General features: G+C 34.6%; 1 protein-coding gene across 11 annotated transcripts; it reads right to left on the bottom strand.

The window, feature by feature from the left end:
* Positions 1–408: 408 nt before the first annotated feature.
* Positions 409–18934, bottom strand: LOC131783919 (uncharacterized protein DDB_G0286299). 11 transcript variants are annotated; one of them, XM_066171535.1, is made up of 26 exons: positions 18833–18934; positions 18018–18072; positions 17006–17076; positions 16084–16239; positions 14911–14988; positions 14236–14316; positions 11917–11994; positions 11258–11338; positions 10757–10837; positions 10338–10418; positions 9970–10038; positions 9517–9594; positions 8851–8931; positions 8368–8448; positions 8055–8138; positions 7677–7745; positions 6683–6760; positions 6020–6100; positions 5548–5628; positions 5257–5325; positions 4886–4954; positions 3936–4013; positions 3344–3424; positions 2545–2625; positions 2158–2226; positions 409–1842 (listed from the first exon to the last, which is right to left on the bottom strand). In XM_066171535.1, exons 2-26 carry the CDS (start codon positions 18047–18049, stop codon positions 1571–1573), a joined length of 2160 nt encoding a protein of 719 aa, XP_066027632.1. In that variant the 5' UTR covers positions 18050–18072; positions 18833–18934; the 3' UTR covers positions 409–1570. The 11 variants fall into 11 exon arrangements, with proteins under 11 accessions (XP_066027632.1, XP_066027638.1, XP_066027636.1 ...); XM_066171541.1 differs by having other exon boundaries at positions 9970–10020; XM_066171539.1 differs by having other exon boundaries at positions 10338–10406.
* Between the last annotated feature and the right edge of the window lie 1554 nt (positions 18935–20488).

Below are 20488 nucleotides of genomic sequence, written 5' to 3'. Positions count from 1 at the left end.
CAGCGAGGGAAACACCAGGTTAGAAATCGCTATAAATATCGAAATACACAAAATTACTACGATTAAAAAAAATTAAAGAAATATAACAGCTGGTATTTGAGAAATAAAAATAAGCTCGTCGTTCCATGTCGAAAAAACAACGCTCACTTTTTTACTTCAGGGTTTTTCTTTTGATAATAGTAGTAATTATAATAATGATAATAACAATAATGAATAAAGAACAAGCTGCTGTTTTGCGGTTTAGTAGACAAAGTCTGTCCTGGGCTCTCACAGGAGTGAAAATTGGAAGAAAACTGACTGCCCTCAGCAGGCTCACTCGAAGAAATTTCTTGGGATATCTAACAATTAGGTTACCCTCACGAATGCACGAGTTTCTGCTTGATGCTGAACAACAAAAACATCGCTTGCTGTGAGTTTCAATACGTTAAACGTATTTTATTACGGATAATTGTAATTTACATTTTACGACACTAGGTATCTAAGAACAATAATTTAACTTAACACCAAATCCATATTTTAAAAGGTGTGCAATATCACAAACTTTGTATTTACCTAGATCCATAAAAATAATCCTATCCAACCTTCTATAGCTTTAACGGACAAAATTTATGATTTAACATGAATATAAAATAACTGCCATCCTTACCAAATACTTCTCTAACACTTTTTGGGAGGAATTCTCTATTAACACATTAATAACGGGGTGTAAAAATTACAATTTCTTGGTAATTTCGTAAATTACAACAATTCACCAACAGAAATGTAATAATGACCTAAAAGAAAGTCTAAAATAATTATATTTATCAACCTACAAGTTATTCATACGATATACCAGTTAACTTGTTTAGTACTACTGACGGTCTAAATCTACTGGTGCTCAGCATGAAAAAGAGACAAAAACGCCGTTCTAAAAAAATTAAAATTAAGTAGAAAATTTGGATCATGTGTACTATAGGTGGCCTCGGTCGACATATAGGCCGACAATCGACCGATATATTGGTCGACTATCGACCGACTATTGGTCGAAAGTCGACCGATATTCGACCGACAGTCGACTGATAGTCGACCAATGCATCACCCGATATGTACACATTTATCGGTCGACTGTCGACCGATAGTCGACCTATAGTCGGTCGATAGTCGACCGAGGCCACCTCTAGTACACATGATCCGAAAATTTGATAGTAACCTACCAATTAGACAATACCCCAAGAATTAAAAAAAATCGGCAAATCGCCCTTTCTGTTTCAGTCTGATCCTTTAAAAATAATCGCTACCTGTATGTTGAGCGATCAGTTTGAAATTCTAAAATTCTACTCTGAGATTCGACCACGAAACAATACTCTTGCTTACTGTATTTAGTTTGCTGTTACAAAACTCTGACTCTTAAGCAGCTGTTTTGTTTGTGAAAGAACTGTCATAAGTTTGGACGTACATTTTAAACACTTCGACGAAAGTGACATGTGTAACTGAAAGAACAAGAAAATAGAACAAAGAAAGTACATACTAAACCGCTCACTCCCTCGTAAATCAGAGTTAAAAGACAAGAAAATATTTGTTATGTCAACTGTCAACCATAACAGTACTTTTCTGACAAGTCTTTACGTACTAAAAGGTCGTCTTTTAAGGCACCACTTAGAACTCTGTAGGTCGCAGAGGAACCTCTTTTCTGGGTCCAGTATTGAAGCATCTGGAAGGCTTTTTCAGAAAGAGTATTATATCGCGCATCGATTATTTCGAGTTGCTCTGATACTTTTAAGCGTCTTCCCAGAGTTTTCCACTTGTCACCAATATCTATACCCAATCCTTCTAACTCAGCCATCTTTGGTGTGCCCTGTTTAACTATAAAAAGACTATGAATCATTTGTCTGACAATCTAGAATCTAGCCCTAAAATTACTTGTAAACTCAAGCTCCAACGAAAACACTCCATACTCCTTTCCCACAATATAACAAATGAAATCAACCAGCTTTATGGCCTATCTACTCACGAGATCTCCGATTAGCTGGTCGTCAGAGCCAAGTTATCTCTCAGGGATAATATATAATCACACAAGCCAGTAAGTCACGATATTTTTACTTTCTTGATATTCAACAGAATAGCCATAATTTGACGATTTTTTTCCTTCCCTTACTTAATAGATGTTCTATTACTTACTCTTCTTTTTGCCGTGTTTTGGTTCACTAGCCTTCCCTTTTTTATTGCTAACTGTTGGTGCAGATGCATCTGGATTTTAAATTCAAAAGTGTTAGAAAGAGTTGAGGTAGTAGACAATAATATAACAATAACACCCCTTAGGTTGTTGGATTACTTTGAGAGAAAAAAAATTAACAAACAAACCATTAACAAACAAACCTAACACACTACTCTCAAAACCTTTCACTATTGTGAGTACAAACTGTACATGAAATGATGTTGTTTATTTAATAAAACTATATAAGGGAGCCAGGAAAGTGGTCTTCTATGTAATTAAGCCAACAAGAATCAGCAAATGCACTCAAGAAATGCAGGTATATTATTGAAAAATACAGGTGCATTAGTCACCTCCTTTATCATTCTCCCAGTCACTGCTTGTTTTCAAAGCTTGAGGTCTTGCAGTTTTGGTGATTGTCTCTTGATGGGTAACTGTTATTATAAAGATTTGTGGAAAAAAAATAAAATAAAATAAACAAACCCAATACACTAGTCTCAAAACCTTCAACTATCATAAGCAGAATCTATACATGTAATGATGTTTCTTATTCTACCAGACCGCCCAGACCGTGGATGTCTCTGAAGTAAAGCAAACAAGAATCTGCAAATGCACTCAAGAAATGCAGTTATATTATTGAAATATATATGTAAGTTAGTCACCTCCTGTATCATTCTTCCAGTCACTGCTCATTTCCAAAACTTGAGGTTTTGCAATTTTGGTGTGTGTTTCTTGACAGGTAACAGGTATAAAGATTTGTGATAGTTAGGGCAACTCTAGTACAAGTGATTAAAAAGCTCTTGGATTTGTCTGTTTAAAAATAATGACAACTTCTCTCACAGCTTTTACAGAACACCAAACATAGCCAAAAGAAAGCCAAAGTCAATTACCCATACATCAGTTGTAAAACTTTGTCTCTAATATAATACAACATAAGTAAGTAAGCAAAACATGTCTGCTAAAGATTTTTCTTATATGCTGTTGATGACTTGTTGATAATTGGTTCCTGTCTTAAAACTACCCCCTTCCCATTTGCATTTTTAGGAATCTGGAAGCAACAGAATTATATAATATTAACAAGATGCTATACAAGTATTTAATCTGACTTGAAACTACACTATATAATAATGCTTATTTTTATCAATAAGTTACCTTTCCCTGTATTATCCTTGCTACTCTTTTTTTTATTAGATTGAGTTCTTGGCTTTTTAACAGGAATTTCCTCAGATGCACCTTAAAAAATAATTCAGCATAATTAAATAATGGCACACATTCAAATATAAAAACAGAATATCAAACTAGGTAAAAAAAAGAAAACACAAAAACCAAAACTACACAGAATTAAAGAAACTACTCCTCTCATTATCAATAATATTATCTCCTTATTTTTTTATGCTTGTTATTCAAATGTCATAACTCCAACAAACTTTTCCTTCAGGATGTGAAACAAGAAGCAGCATGCATGCATTTATAATTTGACTGCTAAATCAGTTGGTGTTACTTCTTCATGAACCCACATGCAATGAATAAAGAAAATCACTCATCTAAAGATTTATTCCATTGAAGTATTACAACAGTATTTAAAAACAACAATTTTTAAAAAACGAACTAGCCTTTTCCAGGCAGTTGGTCAGTGCAGGGGGAAAGTAAGCATGCAAATAGCAGCCTTAAGTGCTCTCTTTTTGTCTCCACTGACCATCTGAGCCTGGAACAAGCCATAAAGGAATATATCAAAAATTGTTACCTTTCTCATTCTTTTCCTTTTTATTTGTTGTATTGGAGGCTCTAGCTGTCTGCTTTTTGGTGGTGGTGTTCTTGGAGACTTGAATAGATAAGGTTCACAAGAATTCAGTGCTTACAATGTCTCACATGTTTCAAAAGAAAACTAACTTGATACAACTCATTGATGGTCTTGTAAGGCTCATTGTGTTTGAGAATAGTCCATTTCAGGGTTGTTTGAGGGTAAAAGCTAGGCTTTGTCACAAAAGACACAAGAAACCTGGTAAGGTTAGTATAACAAATTATTACTAAGAAAGGCACCCTCAACCACATTCTTGTTCATTGGCATCTAATTTTGCAAATACAAAATGGATCATTCAAAGTACTCTACAATTATATTAGAAGATAATTCTGAATTAAAATCTGGAAATTAGCACTATGCATTAACTACCCACAAACGCATGATAATCTTCTTATAGAGCCCTTGTGCCACAAGCAAGATAACTAACTTATGCCATTACAACTCATGTAAAACTTGCTTTTTGAAAGCTTTTGAGAGCATATCTTTGACATGGGTCTTGGCATGAGAGACCAGGAAGCTATGCGTACATGTAGCACAAACATGCACTTAATTAGCCTTATACCAGTTTGTTCCCCTTCTATCTCAAGGCTAAATTTCCAAAGTGGTGAAGTTTTTATCTGCAGCTCTTGGAACTATTACAAATGATTCATGCTTTAGACTCCTCAATGTAACAAATAAAATCAACCAACTTTAGGGCCTAACTTCCCCTGAGATCTCATTAGATGGCCATCAAAACCAAGTTGTCTCTCAGGGATAATATTTAATTACACAAGCCAGTAAGTCAAGGTATTTTTACTTCTTTATATTCAACAGAATAGCCATAATTTGACAAATTTTGTTCACAAACTCTCAAGTTTTCCCTTCCCTTACTTGATGGATGTTCAGTTACTTACCCTTCTTTTGGCTTTGTTTTGGTTCACTAGCCTTCCCTTTTTTGACTGTTGGTGCAGATGCAGATGCATCTGGATTTTAAATTCAGAAGTGTTAGAAGGAGCTGAATTAGTAGACAATAACATAACATTAAAACCTCTAAAGTTAATGGATTACTCAAGAAGACGAAAAAAATACACAAACAATACACTACTCTCAAAACCTTCAACTATTGTAAGTATAAAAAGTATACATGAAATTATTTTTTTTAATCCAACAAAACTATGTAAAGGAACCTGAACGGTAGTCTTCTCTGGTGTAAAGCTCACAAGAATCTGCTGATGCACTCAAGAAATGCAGGTATGTTGTTGAAAAATATATGTAATTTAGTCACCTAATATATCATTTCCCCAGTCACTGCTTGTTTCCAAAACTTGACATTTTGCAGTTTTGGTGGGTGGTTCTTGAAAGAAAATTGTAATTAGAGAGATTTGTGGGAAAAAAAAAAAAAATAAACAAACAAACCTATAAACTATACACTATACATGGAATAATGTCTTTTATGCAACAAAACTATATAAGGAAACATTGACAGTGGTTGTCTCTAAAGTAAAGCAAAAAGGGATCTGCAAATGTGCTAAAAAAAGCTGGTATAATATTGATAAAATATATGCATATTTGCCACCTCCAATATCATTCCCCCAATCACTGCTTGTTTTCAAAGCTTGAGGTCTTGCAGTTTCGGTAAGTGTTTCTTGACAGGTAACTGTGATTATAAAGATATGTGATTGTTAAGGCAAACCTAGTACATGTGATTAAAAAGCTCTTTGATAGGTCTGTTTGGAAAAATTAAATGACCAAACAAAGCCGAAAGAAAGCCTAAAGAGAGCCAAAGTCAATTACCTACGCATCACCTGTAAAACTTTGTCTCTAATATAATGCGACATTAAGTCAGCAAAACATGTCTGCTAAAGATTTCTCCTATACGCTGTTGATGACTTGTTGACAATTGGTTCCTGTCTTACAACCACCCCCCATTTGCTTTTTTTGGAAACTGGAAGCAACATAATTAAATATATAAACAAAATCCAGTACAGGGATTTAATCTGACTTGAAGCTACACTACACAATAATGCTTGATTCTATCAATAAGTTACCTTTCCCTGTATTATCCTTGCTACTCTTTCTTTTAATAGGTTGAGTTCTTGGTTTTTTAGTAGGAATTTCCTCAGATGCACCTTAAAAAATAGTCCAGCATAATTAAATAATGGCACACAGCTGAATATAAAAACAGAACATCACACTAGGTGATAAAAAAAAGCACAAAAACTACACATAACTAAAGAAAGAAAATGCTCCTCTCATTATCAATAATATTATCTCTGTGTTTTTTTCAATGAGGTCTTCACACAAGAATGCCAGCATTGTGCTTGTTATTCAAATATCATACCTCCAACAAACTTTTCCTTCATGATGTAGGACAAAGCCAAGAACAGGCATGCATGCACTAATAATTTGACTATGTGCTATTTCTGAACTAATTAAGTCAGTTGGTGTTAAATCTTAAAACTGCAATTACTTCTTCATGAACCCGCATGCAATGAATAAAGAAAATAACTAATCGATTAAATAAATTTATTCCATTGAAGTATTACAGTATTTAAAAATATAATTTTTTAAAAAAGGAACTAGCCTTTTCTAGGCTCTTGGTCAGTGTAGGGGGGAAGTAAGCATGCAAGTAACAGCCTTCAGTGCTCTCTTTTTGTCTCCACTGACCAACTGAGCCTGGAACAAGCCATAAGTGACATATCAAAAGTTACCTTTCTCTTTCTTCCCCTTTTTATTTGTTGCATTGGAAGCTCTAGCTGTCTGCTTTTTGGTGGTGGTGTCCTTGGAAACTTGAATAGATGAGGTTCACAAGAATTCAGTGCTTACAATGTCTCACATACTTAAAAAAGAAAACTTACTTCAGCTGATACAACTCACTGATGGTCTTGTAAGGCTCATTGCATTTGAAAATAGTGCATTTCAGGGTTGTTTGAGGGTAAAAGCTAAGGTAAGCTTTATCAGGAAAGAGACGAGACCTGGCAAAGTTAGTACAACAAATTATTACTAAGACAGGCACACTCAACCACATTCTTGTTAATTGGCATCTAATTGTGCAAATGCGGAATGGATCATTCAAAGTACTTCATAATTATATTAAAAGTTAACTCTGAAATAAAATTTGGAAAATAGCAATATGCATTAACTACCCATAAAAGCATGACAATCTTCTTATGAAGCCTTGTTACCACAGGCAAGATAACTAACCTATGCCATTGTACAACTCATGTAAAACTTGCTTTTCAGAAGCTTTTGAGAGCATATATCAGAGCTCTAGCAGCATATCTTTGACATAGGTCCATGTGTGAGAGAGCAGGTAGCAATGTGTACATGTAGTACAAACTTACACCAGTTTGTTCCCCTTCTATCTCAAGGCTAAATTTTCAAAGTAGTGAACTTTTTATCTGCAGCTCTACAGAACTATTACTGACTGTAACTCAGTCTTGATAACCAAATGATTCATGCTTTGGACTCCACAATATAACAAATAAAATCAACCAATTTTAAGGGCCTATCTTCTCATGAGATCTCATTAGCTGGCCATCAAAACCAAGTTGTCTCTAGGGGATAATATCCAATCACACAAGCCAGTATGTCACAGTATTTTTACTTTCTTGATATTTAATAGAATAGCTGTAGTTTGACAAATTTTGTTCACAAACTCTCAAGTTTTCCCTTCCCTTACTTGATGGATGTTCAGTTACTTACCCTTCTTTTGGCTGTCTTTTGGTTGACTGGCCTTCCCTTTTTTGATTGTTGGTGCAGGTGCAGATGCATCTGGATTTTAAATTCCGAAGTGTTAGAAAGAGCTCAGTTAGTAGACAATAATATAACATTAAAACCTCTAAAGTTAGTGGATTACTTAAGGTGAAGAAAGAAACAATTAACAAACATAACACACTACTCTCAAAACCTTCAACTATTGTTAGTATAAAAAGTTTCCATGAATGATGTCTTTTATTCAACAAAACTATATAAGGGAACCCAGATGGTGGTCTTCTCTGTCAAAAAGCTAACAGGAATCTGCAACTGCACTCAAGAAATGCAGGTATATATATTGTTGAAAAATATATGTAACTTAGTCACCTCCTAGATCATTTCCAGCCCAGCTACTGGTTGTTTCCAAAACTTGAGGTTTTGCAGGTTTGGTAAGTGTTTCTTGAAAGGAAACTGTAATTAAAAAGATTTGTGGAAAAAAATAAAAAACAAACCTGATACACTACTCTCAAAACCTTCAACTATCATAAGTAGAAATTATACATGTAATGATGTTTTTATTCAAGAAAACTATATGAGGAAACATGGACACTGGTTGTCTCTAAGGTAAAGCAGACAAAAATTACCAAACGCACTCAAGAAATACTGGTATATTATTGATGAGTATATGTTTATTAGTCACCTCCTGTATCATTCCCCCAGTCACCGCTTGTTTCCAAAACTTGAGGTTTTGCAGTTTTGGTGAGTGTCTTTTGAAAGGTAACTGTAATTGTAAAGATTTGTGTAAAAAATACTGTTAAAGAATTAAACAGGACGCATCAATTCTCTGCGACTCTGAGTTTTGTGCCTAAGGGCTTGTCAGAAAGAACTTTATTCAATGAAGAACATTAGGAAGGTATGTTCTTCATTGAATAAAGTTCTGTCCGACAAGTGCTTAGGTGCGAAACTCAGAGTCACAGAGAATCGATGCATCCTCTTTAATTCTTTATTTTATGTATACTTAGCTCTGCTACCACAGCATTGAGCACTTTATGCCAAGGTAGACTCTAACCCCACATTTATATATATATATATATATATATAGGATCCTATCTACAAGGATTTTATCTGACTTAATTGAAGCTAAACTATAAAATAATGCTTATTTTTATCATTAAAAAGTTACCTTTCCCTGTATTATCCTTGCTACTCTTTCTTTTAATATGTTGAATTCTTGGTTTTTTAGCAGGAATTTCCTCAGATGCACCTTAAAAAATAGTCCAGCATAATTAACTTATGGCACACAGCTGAATATAAAAACAGAAAATCAAACTAAGTGATAAAAAACTAAGCAAAAAAACTGCACATAACTAAAGAAAATGCTCCTCTCATTATCAATAATATTATCTCTGTGATTTTTTTAATGAGCTCTTCACACAAGAATGCCAACATTGTGCTTGTTATTCACATATCATAACTCAACAAACTTTTCCTTCATAATGTCAAAACAAATCCAAGACTAAGCATGCATGCACTATAACAATATGACTATATGCTATCACCAAACTAATTCAGTAGGTGTTCCATCTTAAAACTGTAATTGCTTACTTCTTCATGTACCCACATGCAATGAATAAAGAAAATAACTCATCTATTAATTTATTCTATTGAAGTATTACAGTATTTAAAAACTATAATTTTTTAAAAAAGGAACTAGCCTTTTCCAGGCTCTTGGTCAGTGCATGGGGAAAGTAAGCATGCAAATATTAGCCCTCATGCAGTGCTCTCTTTTTGTCTCCACTGACCATCTGAGCCTGGAACAAGCCATAAGTGATGTGTCAAAGTTTGTTACCTTTTTCATTCTTCTCCTTTTTATTTGTTTTGTTGGAAGCTTTAGCTGTCTGCTTTTTGGTGGTAGTGTTCTTGGAAACTTGAATAGATGAGGTTCACAAGAGTTCAGTGCTTACAATGTCTCACATACTTAAAAAAGAAAACTTACTTCAGTTGATACAACTCACTGATGGTCTTGTAAGGCTCATTGTGTTTGAGAATGGTCTATTTCACAGTTGTCTGAGTGTAAAAGCTAAGGTTAACTTTGTCACAAAAGAGCTCTTCTTAGGGTCTAGGAACAAGTGATTCATCAAAACCAAGTTGTCTCTCAGGAATAATATTCAATCACACAAGCCAGTAAGTCACAGTATTTTTACTTTCTTGATATTCAACAAAATAGCCATAATTTGACAAATTTTGTTCACAAACTCTCAAGTTTTCCCTTCCCTTACTGGATGGATGTTTGATTACTTACCCTTCTTTTGGCTTTGTTTTGGTTCACTAGCCTTCCCTTTTTTATTGTTGACTGTTGGTGCAGATGCATCTGAATTTTATATTCAGAAGTGTTAGAAAGAGCTGAGTTAGTAGACAATAATATAATAATAAAACCTCTAAAGTTAGTGGATTACTCAAGGGGAAGGAAAAAAATAAACAAATGAACAAACATAATACACCACTCTCAAAACCTTCAACTATTGTCAGTATAAAAAGTATACATGAAATCAACAAAACTCTATAAGGGAACCGGGACAGTGGTCTTCTCTGACATAAAGCAAACAAGAATCTGCTAATACACTCACGAAATGCAGGTATGTTGTTGAAAAAGAGATGTAATTTAGTCACCTCCTACATCATTTCCCCAGTCACTGCTTTTTCCCAAAACTTGGGGTTCTGCAGTTTTGGTGAATGTTTCTGCAAAGGAAACTGTAACTATAAAGATATGTAAAAAAAAAAAAAATAAATAACAAACTTAATACACTTGTTTCCAAAACTTGAGGTTCTGCAATTTTGGCGAGTGTTTCTTGAAATGTGACTGTATAATTATAAAGATTTGTAAAAAAAAAATAAACAAACCTAATACACAACTCTCAAAACTTCCAAGTATAGTAAGAAGAAACTATATATGAAATCATGTTTTTTATTCAACAAAACTATATAGGGGAGCTGGACAGAGGTTGTCTCTGAAGAGAAGCAAGCAAGAATCTGCGAATGCACTCAAGAAATATAGGTATATTATTGATAAGTATATGTATATTACTCACCTCCAATATCATTCCCCCAATCACTGCTTGTTTTCAAAGCTTGAGGTCTTGCAGTTTTAGTAAGTGTTTCTTGACAGGTAACTGGGATTATAAACATTTAATTGTGATAGTTAAGGCAAAATTAGTACCAGTAAATGTGATTAAAAAGCTCTTTGATAGGTCTGTTTAAAAAAAAAGGACAACTTCTCTCAGAGCTTTTATAGGAGACCGAACAAAGTCAAAGAAAAGCCAAAGTCAATTACCCGTACATCACTTGTAAAACTGTCTCTAATACAATGCAATGTAAGTAAGTCAGAAAAACATGTCTGCTAAAGATTTCTTCTATATGCTGTGGATGACTTGTTGAAAATTGGTTCTTGTCTTAAAACTACCCCACCTCCCCCCATTTGCTTTTTTAAGAATCTGGAAGCAACATAATTACATATATTCACAAGATCCTATACAAGGAATTAATCTTGAAGCTACACTATATAATAATGCTCATTTTTATCAATAAGTTACCTTTCCCTGTATTATCCTTGCTACTCTTTCTTTTAATAGGTTGAGTTCTTGGTTTTTTAGCAGGAATTTCCTCAGATGCACCTTAAAAATAGTCCAGCATAATTAAATAATGGCACACAGCTGAATATAAAAACACAACATCAAACTAGGTGATATAAAAAAACAAAAACAGAAACTACACATAACTAAAGAAACTGTTTCTCTCATTTTCAATAATAATATCATTATCTCTGTGATTTTTTCAATGAGCTCTTCTCACAAGAATGGCAACATTGTGCTTGTTATTCAAATGTCATACCTCCAACAAACTTTTCCTTTATAATGAAGAACAAATCCCAGAACAGGCATGCATGCACTAATAATTTGACAACATGCTACTACTGAACTAAGTCAGTTGGTGTTCCATCTTAAAACTGCAATTGCTTTATTTCTTCATGAACCCACATGCAATGAATAAAGAAAATCACTCATCTCAAGATTTATTCCACTGAAGTATTAAATCAATTAATGACCATTATTTCTTAAAAAAGTAACAAACTAGGACCTAGGAAAGGTCAGTGCATAGAGAAAGTAAGTATGCAAATAATGGCCTTCAGTGCTCTCCTTTTGTTTCCACTAAGCCTGGGACAAGCCCTAAGTGATGTGTCAAAAGAGTTTACCTTTTTTATTCTTCTCCTTTTTATTTGTTGTATTGGAAGCTCTAGCAGTCTGCTTTTTGGTGGTGGTGTTCTTGGAAACTTGAATAGATAAGGTTCATAAGAGTTCAGTGCTTACAATGTCTTAATCTTTTCAGCAATATAGCTTACTTGACTTTTCTGAGATAAATTAGAATCTATTATAATACCTAGATATCTTATTGAGTACTCTTGGTTTAAGTTAATGCCATTTAAAGAGAGTGTGACATGAAAGGGTAACTTTCTTCGTGGAGGGTCGAAAATGACAAAGTTCAACTAAGCAATATTAAGTGAAAGTTTGTTGGCACTCAACCAAGTATGAATATTTACAAGTTCATTGTTTACTTTGGATTCAAGGATTGTAAGATTTTTGTGTTTGTAAACCAGATTGGCATCATCTACAAATAAATGAAAATCTGGAATTTCAGAGCAGTTACTAAAATCATTGATACATATACAAGAAATTATAGTGGGCCAACAACTGAGCCTGGAGGAACACCACAAGAGACAGGTTGAGGTTGAGACTCAGTTTGCCCCTAGGAAACATATTGATATCTGTTGGTAAGATAAGAGATGAACAAATCTTTGGTTACACCACAAATGCCATAATAATCTAATTTTTCAATCATGATATTATGATTTACAATATCAAAGGCTTTACTGAAATCCAAAAATATACCACAAGAAAATTCCTGGAAGTCAATTGCAAATTGAATCAAGTCAATGATGCTTAGGATAGCATGACCAGTTGATTGTTTTGCACAGAAGCCAAACTGCTTGCAATTTTTTACATTGCAGGGCGTGAAATTGCACCTAATACAGGCGCCAGTGCGACTAAATTTTTCACTTTGGCGACCAAATCCTGAAAGTTGGTCGCCAAATTGGCAACTAGAACGTTTCATTATAACCTTACCAGGAGATATAGAGAATTTAAAAAATTTGCAAAGATAAATCTGCGGCAAACTTCCTCGTTAAGTTTGTTTCCAAAACGTAGCACATGCATCTCGATCGATAACTAGACACCATCTTGGATTTAGATAAGCCTGAATGTTTTAAATCATCCATCCTAGTGTCCACTTTGTAGCACGTTAAAGATCTTTTCCCTAACTTAATTTTGGAGGGCCTATCTAGAACGCTGACAGTGTAAAGAAAGATTTTGTTTGTATTTGAAAATGGCAACCAACTTTTTTTGAATTGGTTACCACTTTGAAGAATTTAGGAGCCAAGTGGCTATCAGAAAAAAAAGTTAATTTCACGCCCTGCATTGATAGGTAAAGAAGTGAATTTTTGAATAATAAGAAAATTAGGTAGGTGATCAGTAACATCATAAACAATATTCCCACTTAATGTGAGGTGTTCCAAGAATTGAAGAAAATGTTGTCAATTAGATTTTTCGAGTGGTCAGTAATTCAAGTAGGTTGTAAAATAGGAGGTTGAAAGCTGAAGGACCCCAAAATATTAAAAAAACCTTCTGTATCTGGGTGAGAATCCAGTTTAAGAAAATCAAGATTAAAATCTCCTAAAATGATGCAGAATTTATTCTCCCTATCAATTTTGTGTAAAACTTCGTCTCTAATATAATGCAATGTAAGTCAGCAAAACATGTCTGCTAAAGATATCTCCTATATGCTGTTGACAACTTGTTGACCATTAGCTCCTGTCTTACAACTACCCCCATTTGCATTTTTTAGGAATCTGGAAGCAACATTATTAAATATTATTACACCCATTTTGAAATCACTGGTGGTGCCTGTGATCTGATTGGCTCTAATTGGTGCAATTTATTCATGAATCACACCATTTATTACTTTAAATCATATCTTTTTTCCCAGCCAATGAGCAGGCCACACTAAAAACAAAACAACCAATCAGATTTCAAGGCTTGTTTAAAGTAACCAATAAAATTGCAAGAAAATGATAGACAAAGAGTATTGTATGGCAAATTTTGCTACTTTTGTTTCCAAAACTCTTACTCCCCCCCACCCCCCCAAAAATTGATAAATTTAATTTCAGTACTGCATCAATAAAATATTTGAAGTGACCAAGTCCTGCATTTGGGCAATTTCAAAATGGACATAATAAAATGGTAATTGAACCTTGTGTCGTGCAATTTTGGTCTGAAATCATACTTGTGATTTCAAATCAAACTCGCACTGCATGCTCGATTGATTTTGAAATCACGCGTATTATTTCAGCCCAAATTGCACTCCATTCAGTTCAATTACTATTATAGACAAAGTCCTATACAAGGATTTAATCTGACTTGAAGTTATCTAATGGTGCTGATCTTTATAAATAAGTTACCTTTCCCTGTATTTTCCTTGCTAATCTTTCTTTTCCTAGGTTGAGCTCTTGGTTTTTTAGCCAGAATTTCCTCAGATGCACCTTAAAAAATAGTCCAGCATAATTAAATAATGGCACATAGCTGAATATAAAAACACAACATCAAACTAGGTAAAAAAAAACCACCCATACAAAAACAGATTCTACACATAACTAAAGAAACTGTTTCTCTCATTACCAATGATATTACCTCTGTGACTTTTTTGTACTGACCTCTTCACACAAGAATGGCAACATTGTGCTTGTTATTCAAATGTCGTAATTCCAAAATACTTTTGCTTCATGATGTAAGACAAAGCCAAGAACAGGCATGCATGCACTAATAATTTTAATATGTGCTATTATACTGAGGTAAGTCAGTTGGTGTTCCATCTTAAAACTGCAATTACTTCTTCATGAACCCACATGCAATGAATAAAGAAAATAACTTATCTAAAGATTTATTTCATTGAATTATTACAGTACTGTATTTAATGACCATAATTTCTAAAAAAAGGAACTAGCCTTTGCCAAGCTTTTAATCAGTGGATGGGGAAAGCAAGCATGCAAATAGCAACCTTCAGTGCTCTCTTTTTGTCTCCACTGACCAATTGAGCCTGGAACACTTGCCATAAACAATGTAAGAAAAATTGTTACCTTTTTCATTCTTCTCCATTTTATTTGTTGTGTTGGAAGCTCTAGCTGTCTCCTTTTTGGTGGTGGTGTTCTTGGAAACTTGAATAGGTAAGGTTAACAAGAGTTCAGTGCTTACAATATCTCACATACTTAAAAAAGAAAACTAAATTGATACAGCTCACTGATGGACTTGTAAGGTTCGTTGTGTTTGAGAATAGTCCATTTCAGAGTTGTTTGAGGGTAAAAGCTAAGGTTAACTTTGTTACAAAAGAGACAAGAGACCTAGCAAGGTTAGTATAACAAATTATTACTGAGAAAGGCACTCTCAACCACATTCTTGTTAATTGGCATCTAAATGTGCACATGCAAAATTGACTATTCAAAGTACTTTATAATTAAATCGGAAGTTAATTCTGAAATAAAATCTGGAAATTAGCACTATGCATTAACTACCCACAATAGCATGACCATGTTCTTATAGAGCCCTGGTACCAGAGGTGAGGCAACTAATTTATGTCATTTTACAATTAATGTAAAACTTGCTTTTTGAAAGCTTTTGAGAGCATATATCAGAGCTAAGAGCATATCTTTCACATGGGTCTTGGTATAAGAGAGCAGGTAGCTATGTGTACATATAGCACAAACACGCACTTAGCCTTACACCAGTTTTTTCCTCTTCTACCTTCAGGCTAAATTTCCAAAATAGTGAAGTTTTTATCTGCAGCTTTTAGGAACTATAACAGACTGTAAATGACTCTTGATAAACAAATAATTCATGCTTTGGAGTGAATTACAAAAGTTATTTTAAAAAATTCAGGTGAAATTTAGGAGGCAAATTATGTGCCTCTGGGACCATAATTGAGCTTTTTCATTAGTTTTCATTGTATATAGGTCTTTTACTCTTAAATAGACTTAGCCAGCAACAAAAGCCTTTTGACGTAAAAGATGCATTTAGTATTAATTTCAATGACATTTTAAACTCAGAAATCTACAACGAAGGTTACACCAAAACTCTCCCAGAATTAAAAAATATTAAAGCAAAGCAAATTGGCATTAATTTTTTGCTTTCATAATGCCTTTGAGTGTAGTTAAAGAATAATTGGATTGTGAAGCATGCTTAAACAAACTGATTGTGATGACATGCCTTTGTAAGCAACATGTACATTATATACATGTAAATATACACAGCTCTACCTTTTTGTTTGGCTAGAATAGGTTTCTCCTCTATAAGACCAAAGTTCTCTTCCTCTGTGTAACTGTCTGTGTTTGTGTCTGAGCTCCCATCAGATCTGGAAACTGAGTCATCTGTCTCTGGACTTGAGCCCTCTGAATCACTAGATTCCAGACCCACTAAGTACAAAAGAAACTAAACTTTCAGATAAAAAGCAAATGTAGTAATACAGTAGTAATTTTGGGTCAGAACAGATTCAGACTAGTTTGATTTGACCACATGAGAGAGTATTTGACAAATCTTTGACAAAGAGGAAGTAGGACACAACACCAGTAAAATGGCTGATAAATGAGACCCTTACATGGTCCTGACTACTATTTATTTATGTGAAGGATTACCAGTCAGATTACGTAGCCTTAAGTGTTAACCCTTTAACTCCCATGAGTGACCAAGACAGAATTTCTCCTTACATTATCAATACAATATCAACCAAATAAGTGACGAGAATGAAAGAAAATATCAATTTGGAGATAATTAGTTGATCCAATACTTAATTCTCTGAAGTGACATTATAAGAATTGTATTATTGACAGTAAGAAGAATTACAAATTTGATCTGGGAGTTGAAGGGTTAACTCTTCAAAACTTCTTTAATAGCCCCATTAGTTTAGGAAAATCATCATGTTATACATTTACAACTCTGTAAGGCATAATTTAGGTTTTTTCTTACAGGAAATCTTACAAAAATTTGATCAAAATTGTTGTCTCCACATTCACAAGTACTACCAAATCTAGAAAATTTTTGAAATTTTGTTTGTCACAAGGTCCTAACATATACCTCCAACTGAGGTTCAAACTGTTGCTTGTGAAAACTAACAAGAAACCCACAGATTAACCCTACTACAAAAGTTCCAGGCTTTATAACAATGCACATACATTTACATACCTCTCTGTCTTTTTCGAGGAGCAGTCAGCCTGTTGTCACTTTCCAATTCAAAATGATTTGCTTCTAATTGCCTTAAGATATCAGAATGTGCATAAGTCATTGCAGCTCATGACAGAAAAAAATTAATAGAATAAGTGCTGCATAGGTGATGCTGCACATATTCAGGGGGGAGGTGCTTATTCAAGTAAATAAATTAAGTTACATTTTAAAACATGATCTAAAAACAAATTCTTTCTTACACCATCATTCACAAATTTAGTTCTATATATTTACAACTAAAAAGTTCCTAAGATTTTACTCATTTCATCGAGGGAACACATGAAACATCTGTAGAAAATTCCCTTAACCTCAAGTATCTCATCATTATTGTTATCACTTTGGTTATCATTATAAGTATAATGATGATAGGACTGAGTGGGGTCTGATGAAGTCTAGTTGTGAAAGTGATACCAAAAAATCCATGACGAATTTGAAGTGAATGACAAATTTGTTAATCACAAGTATGATTAGAGACAGAATTGGACAGCTTGAAGTCCTGTTACCAATTAATCAAAACTATGACAACATTCTAGAAACAAACTAGCCTTTGGTTATACCTTTTCATAGAAAACAACAGATAACTTAGCAAAAAGTGCAACAACAGCACACATGTGACACAAACACAGGCATGACCTATTGGTACTCAAATAGGAATGGTGATAACCAATCATGTTTGAGAATTTTGTTATAGTTTTGATTGTCATTATTATCATTACTCATGCACATATTTATAATGAAAAAGAGTAGTTTTTGGTCAGTAGACTATAAAATTGTATGTCTAGCTTGAGTTTTACAATGCGTATGTGATTTAAAACAATTTAATCAGTGAAAGGGAAAGATTGTTTCAATAAATGGAAACTTCTTCCAGTAAGAGCATTCTGAAGGTCAGATATACATGCAATAGCCTCACAATTCCAGACAAATTCTTTTCAAGGATCCTAGCTGAGTTGAGGTAAATTTCATTAAGTCTCACCTTTGCAATTCCCACAGCAATTGCCAGGACATAACGTTAGCTGAAATGATGTTAGCTGATATAACAGATGTTAGAAGTTAGCTGATATAACAGACAATCCCTTAGCTAACACAGGTGGGCTTTAACCCAGGGAACTGAAAATTGATCATTCACTTGGATTAACACAATAGTTAAGCCGAACCGTTAGTTATAACGCTGGCAAAGCAATTTTGACGTAGAATATGCTCGAAGACAACATCTCTCCTTAGCGTTTGTACGAAAAGAGGAAAGATTTTTGCATAGCCCCAGAATATTCTGAAACAAAGCCGTAAAGGAGTTCCAAAGGCAATCTACTATTTTTGCCAGTGCGTTTCCGTTATGCAAGAACTTTGTGGAAAAACGCAGAATAAGTGGACGGTGCGGAAATCTTGCCCTTCAAGGCGCTACATCCTTCTAGCTAGAAATCGCTTATTGACATATCTACATTTAAAATGTAGAACCGCTAATATGAAGTACTTTGAAAAAACGTTAGATAAACAATCTGATAAACACAAAGGTAAAATTTCCGCACAGCCCCATACCACATCATGCAATCAGTTCTTGGATAGAGAAAACAATGACAAAAACAATACATTGCCACTGGGAAAACAGATTTGTTTTACAATAGTATGAGGCTGTGCACAAATTTTACCAAACACAAATAATTAGGCATTGAAATCGAGCGCGCTGTATGCAACGTTTCATCGCGCAGTTTTCAAGAGGGATAAGAAATAACGATTGTAAGCAAAAAAAACGTAAAATTATCACAATAGAAATCTGGTGAGCATAACACTTACCCTAAAGACCTCAGTGTCGAGGAGAGAGCCGTAACTTATCCATGCTAAGAAGAGAGAGAGAGAGACGTAATGTGATACTTTGAGCGCCAAAATGCAACGGTGTAGCTCAACGTGTGTTAAACAACTTTTCACCATTCCCTCTCCTGGAAAATTATTCGTGCCAGACCCCTCTAAAACTTCCCGCCGCCCCGTATTGCTAAAATCCTCAAACTTTCTCGCGGGCAAAGGCACGCTCGTGCTGCAGCGCTAAATATGGGGCCTCCTCGCATATTATTGTTTAAATCTCGCCATCTCCGGTTGTGGAAGTGAGACAATACCACAGTGTTTTTTTAATGTTCCTCCAAACTTTCACATGTGTCTTCCGAAAAAGCTTTTGTGCGCGCGCTGTAAGTCTCAGGTGAAGGAAGCCAGAAAATAATGGTAATTGAACTGAGTGGAGTGCAATTTGGCCTGAAATCATATGCGTGATTTGAAATCACAAGTATGATTTTAGACAAAAATTGCACGACACGAGGTTCCACTTTTTATTACATCTATTTTGAAATCGCCCAAATACAGGACTTGGTCAGGTCTTATATTTTATTTATGCAGTACTGAGCCCGTTTGAAATTAAATTCATCCATTTTTGGGGGGGGAAAAATAAGAGTTTTGGAAACATAAGTAGCAAAATTTGCTTCACGATACGCTTTGTCTATCATTTTCCTGCAATTTGATTGGTTACTTTAAACAAGCCTTGAAATCTGATTGGTTGTTTTGTTTTTAGTGAAGCCTCCTCATTAGCATGGAAAAAGATGCAATTTAAAGCAAAAAATGGTGCGATTCGTGAATAAATCGCACCAATTAGAGCTAATCAGATTACAAGGACAACCAGGGATTTCAAAATGGGTGTAATAAACAGTAAAGTGACCTAGTGTCATTCTGTTAAATCAAAGGTAGCCCTAGCTTACACGATGAGCCTCCAAAGATATACAAACATTTTTAATATTGCGCTATGGTTCAAGACTGGGGGGAAAAAAGGTCGCATCCTTCACTTAAAAATTTTATTTTCGTCAGGAGCCCATTACCATTATTAATGGACTCCTGGTTTTGTATAAAAACAAAATTGCCATACTTCTATGGTTGGTCGATTGCACCTTGGGAGTTTTCTGGGCGAATTTAAGGATATCTGGGTCGTTCTTAGTTCTGCTGCTTTATCCACCATATAATCTTCAGCAAAATGGTTGTTAATATCAAGTTATTTCGCACAGTTGGACGATCTGCCATGGCATTTGTATGGGAATGGAAGCTCGACGCCTTCTTAACCCAACATTTTGACCTAGTTTTGAACAAAAACCTTTATAAATCATGCTTTAGAATTTGTTCCTTTGAATCTCATGAGATTACTTGGCATTCGTCATATAAGTTTTTTCCAAGATAGGTCAGTGGGTGATCCCATCCGAACAAATCTACTGATAGTAAAATGCTGTTATTTTACTGTAAATGCCTCGACATCGCAAAATTCAACACCCATACGGACATGTCCGGTATGGAGAACGCAAATGGCTCCCCATACCGGACAGTGCTGGCTAGTTACGCTCATTTGCCTTATTCGAGGTTCGTGTACAAAGGAATGGAGATGTGAATGGTTCGAGGTTTGTGCCAAAAGGGACGGAGTTA

This window comes from Pocillopora verrucosa, chromosome 1, assembly GCF_036669915.1.
Source record: "Pocillopora verrucosa isolate sample1 chromosome 1, ASM3666991v2, whole genome shotgun sequence".
NCBI classification, from domain to species: Eukaryota; Metazoa; Cnidaria; class Anthozoa; order Scleractinia; family Pocilloporidae; genus Pocillopora; species Pocillopora verrucosa.
Note: the sequence above shows the minus strand (reverse complement) of the source record. Positions and strands in the feature narration are given on the sequence as shown.

Excerpts from the sequence above, each read along its gene's own strand:
- LOC131783919 (XM_066171535.1), bottom strand. The coding sequence starts at position 18,049 with ATGTCCTGGCAATTGCTGTGGGAATTGCAAAG. Across the intron at positions 11,339-11,916 it reads AAAGGAGAAGAATAAAAAAG|GTGCATCTGAGGAAATTCCT; the intron begins GTAAACTCTTTT and ends ACTATTTTTAAG. Across the intron at positions 7,746-8,054 it reads GGCTGGAAATGATCTAGGAG|ATGCATCTGCACCTGCACCA; the intron begins GTGACTAAGTTA and ends TTTAAAATCCAG.